Source organism: Diceros bicornis, chromosome 35 (assembly GCF_020826845.1).
Source record: "Diceros bicornis minor isolate mBicDic1 chromosome 35, mDicBic1.mat.cur, whole genome shotgun sequence".
Taxonomy (NCBI): domain Eukaryota; kingdom Metazoa; phylum Chordata; class Mammalia; order Perissodactyla; family Rhinocerotidae; genus Diceros; species Diceros bicornis.
Window position 1 is genome coordinate 26,733,060 of NC_080774.1, and position 4,238 is coordinate 26,737,297.

Genomic DNA, 4,238 nt, shown 5'->3' on the forward strand with positions numbered 1-4,238 from the left:
TCACTTGCCACAATTTTTTTTTGTATTGAGTTATAATTTACATATACTAAAGTCCTACACCATTTTAGTGAACAATTCTGTGAGTTTTGATAAATGCATACAGAACTGTAAACACTTCCACAGTCACTCTGTATAACAATTCAATCATTGTCCATAAATTCCCTAGACATCTTGGTAATCACATCCTCCCTCCACCCACACTGCACAACTCCTGATCTGTTGTCTGTCTCTATAGTTGGGTCTTTGCAAGAATGTCATGTGAATGGGATCATCTGTGATAGCCTTTGAGTTCTGGCTTCTTTCACCCAGCATAATGATTTGAGATGCATCTATGTTGTTGTGTGTTAATAGTTAATTCCATTTTCGTTGTGAGTAGAATTCCTTTGTACGGATGAATCTCAGTTTGTTTATCCATTCCCCAGTGAATTAACATTTGGGTTGGTTCCAGTTTCCATTCTTCAACAATTTCACATAAAACCTTTATGACATTTGTTATAGGTCTTTGGGTGGACATGAGTTTTCATTTTGCTTGGGTAAATACCTGGGAATGGAATTTCTGGGTCCTATGGTAGATATATGTTGAATTTCCCAGAAACTGACAAAGGCTTGGTGTTTGATTTTCACTACCATTAGGCATTGATGAGACTTCCAGTTTTTCCATGTCCTCTTTAACTCTAGGTTGCCATTTTTTTAAGCCACTTTCATATACCTATTGTGTTATCACATTATGCTTTTGGTTTTCATTTCCTTAGTGACATGTGATGCTGAGCATCTTTTCAGGTGCTTATCTCTCATCTGTGTATTTCTTTTGGGGAAGAGTTTGATCAAATCTTTGTCCATCTTCAAATTCATATTCCCCAGGTGACTTGTACTCATTTGTGTGTGTGAATTAGATGGATGTGACTTTATCCCATGAGTGGGTTCATATGTCCACCACCACAGTCAGGATACAAAACAGTTCCATCTCCACAGGGATCCGTCATCTTTCCTTTCATATCAACATCCACCTCCTCCCTCTGAGGTGACTTTGCTGCTGCTAAACCCTGGAATCCACTCATTGATTCTCCATTTTTAAAATTCTGTCTTTTTAGAAATGATATACAGAAATGAAAAATAGAGTCTTGTAGAATGTAGCATTTTGGGATTGGCAGTTTTGACACTGAATAATCCCCTGCACATTCATGAAAATCATTGTGTGCACTAAGAGTCTGTTTCTTTTCATTGCTGAGAAGTAGCCCATGGTCCCCATGTACAAAAATCTGTTTATCCATCCACCTATTAAAAGGCATCTGGATTGCTCTCACTTTGGGACTATTTAGGGCTATATAGCATAAGGGTGCTACGGAAATTTGTGTATAGTTTCTCTGTGAACAGAAGTTTCCATTTTCCTTAAATACAAGTGTACAATTGCTGAGCTTGTATGGAACTACAAATTTATTTTTTTTTCAAGAAGTTGCCCTACTCTTCTCCACAGTTGCTGCACCATTTCACATGCCCATCAGCAGGCATGAATGATCCAGTTTCTCCACATCCTTTTCAGCATTCAGAGTTGTCACTATTTTCATTGCAGCCATTCTGATAGGTATGTATGGATGTCTCCTGGTGGCTTTCATGTGCATGTCCCTCATGGCCGATGATGAGCATCTGTTCATGTGCTCTTTGCCGTCTTTATGGGTTCTTCCATGAAATGTTTATTGCTGTTCACTGCCCATTTTCTAAATGGATTTTATATATACTGTTTAGTATTGAGAGTTCTTTATATAGTAAATGCTAGTCATTCATAGCATATGTGATTTTCAAATATTTTCTATTTGGTTTTTTCTTTCTCCATAGAAAGTCTTACAAGGCAGTAGATATTAATTGTGATGAGGTTCATTGTATTAATCTTCCCTTTACGAATCATGCTTCTGGTGACTTCAAAGAATTCTTCCCAGCCCTATATCCCAAAGATTTATCCTGTTTTTTCCTTTTTTTGCCCTAAAACTTAAAATTAAGAATAGCCTGAGAGGTACATGAGCAATTTCTCTGTATTTGATCATAAATTCTAACCTCTTATACAACAGCACGACCGCTGACCCTTCAAGCTCCTGCTTCAAGCACTGCCCAGCCCCAGTCCCATTGATGACCTCTCATTAGAGAGCATGACTGAGGGGTTATCCCCAAGCCCAGAGAGGAAGTCCAGGGCACAGACTGAGGTGTGTGTGCATGTGCTGGGGGCAGGAGGCAGCACTTTCTCACCCAACGCCAGAGAGAGCTCTGAGGACTCAGATACAGGCCTTGGGAATAGGACCCATTTTCACAGTCTCCTTTAAGCTGAGCCCTTTTCTGCTCAGCAGGGATACACTCAACAAGGACACAAAGAGGAAGGAAGTAGATGTGCATTTCTTCTGAGAATAAGAGAGGCCTGAGGCACATCCCCAGCTGTGGGCTCAGAAGCAGAGCTCTAGGGCATCTCCACCATGGCCTGGACACCTCTCCTGCTCCCCCTCCTCACTCTCTGCACAGGTGCTGCCCCTCAGGGCTCAGCCCCCAAAGAAACCAGGGAGCCGCCTGGCCCTGACTTTCAGCTCTGTAGAGGGGAGGCTGCAGGGTGTGTTCCCTCTGGGAATGAGACCCTCATCCTCACACTCACCTCTCCTCTCCTCTCTTGCAGGTTCTCTGGCCTCTTCTGAGCTGACTCAGCCACCTACAGTGTCTGTGGACTTGGGACAGACAGCCACAATAACCTGCCAGGGAGAGAACGCAGGCATGTTTGCTCACTGGTACCAGCAGAAGCCCGGCCAGGCCCCTGTGCTGGTCATCTATGGTAGTAACAACAGGCCTTTGGGGATTCCTGAACGATTCTCTGGCTCCAACTCAGGAGACACAGCCACCCTGACCATCTCTGGAGCCCAGGCCGAGGATGAGGCTGACTATTACTGTCTGTCATTGGATACTAGTGATAATGCTCACAGTGACACAGGCTGATGGAGAAGTGAGACAAATACCCATTCACCATCTGTGTCACACTCTCCTGCAGCCCCAGGAGGACTGTAGACAAAGCCATGAGCAAGAGCAGCCCAGGTCCCCAGATCTGAGATCCCCAGGCTGCCCTCTTCTCCCAGCACTCCAGGCAGGCTCTGCAGTTGGTGGGTCAGCAAGGACACAAAAACTGTTATCATAACCATATTTCACTTGTTATCGTGGGTATAGTAAAAGCTGAACATGTCAAGCACAGATATGGAAGACATTTTAAAAAGACCAAATTGAACTTCTTAGAAATAAAAACTACATGATCTGATATTTAAAAATACACTAATGAGTTTGCCAGTAGATGAGATGCGGCAAAAGGAGAGACTAGATTACTGAACTTGATCTCATGGTGATAGAAACTATTCAAAATGAAATGCAGAAAGAGAAAGAATGAAGAAATGGTTGAGTTGTAGGACAACTTCACGCAGCCTAAATACTGCGTAAATTGAAGAACTGAGGGAGAGAAGAAGGGAAGCAGGAGGTGAATAGAAAAAATATTTGAGGAAATAGGAATGAAAAATGTTCCAAATTTGATGAAATCTATGAACCGATATATCCAAGAAGCTCAAAAAATTGGGGGCAAATGAGAAAAAGCACTAACACCGTCATAATGCACTTAGTACAAACCAGTGATGAAAACACACTCTTAAAAGCAGCCAGAGAGAAAAGACATGTGATATACAGAGTAACAAGCAACATGTGAGAGCAGGTTTCTCATTAGAAGTCGTGTGAGCAAGAAGACAGTGGAGCGATGTGTCTAAAATACTAAAAGAGAAAAAAACCTGTCAACCTTGAATTCTTTATCCAGTGAAAACATTGTTCAAGTATGAAGCCAAAATAAAACTTTCAGACGTGAAAATCTTACAGAATTGATCACCAGCAGATCCTCACTACAAGAAATAGTATAGGACACCCCTCAGACTGAAGGAAATGATGATAGGTAGAAGTGTGAATCCATGCAAAGAAAATAAAAAGCATCAGGTATGGTAACTACCTGGGTAAATATAGAAGTGTTTTTATCTGTTAATGTCTATAAAAATGTTTCATTTGTTTAAAGCAAAAATAATAACAGTATGTTGAGATACATAATGAATGTAAAATAAAATGTATGACAATCATATCACAGATGCTCGGGGGGGGAAGAAGTAAATTTTATGATGTTCTTATACTACATGTGACTTGATAGCATATCACTGGAAGGTAGACTTTGTTAAGTGAATCATTTA

The 4,238-nt window shown here is 41.2% G+C and overlaps 1 gene segment (V, D, J or C); it reads left to right on the top strand.

Annotated features, from left to right (window-relative positions):
- The first annotated feature begins 2,430 nt into the window (after positions 1-2,430).
- LOC131398586 (immunoglobulin lambda variable 3-19-like) lies at positions 2,431-2,967 on the top strand. The segment is given in 2 exon segments: positions 2,431-2,505; positions 2,654-2,967. Coding segments are annotated over 2 exon segments (360 nt in total).
- The last annotated feature ends 1,271 nt before the right edge of the window (positions 2,968-4,238 follow it).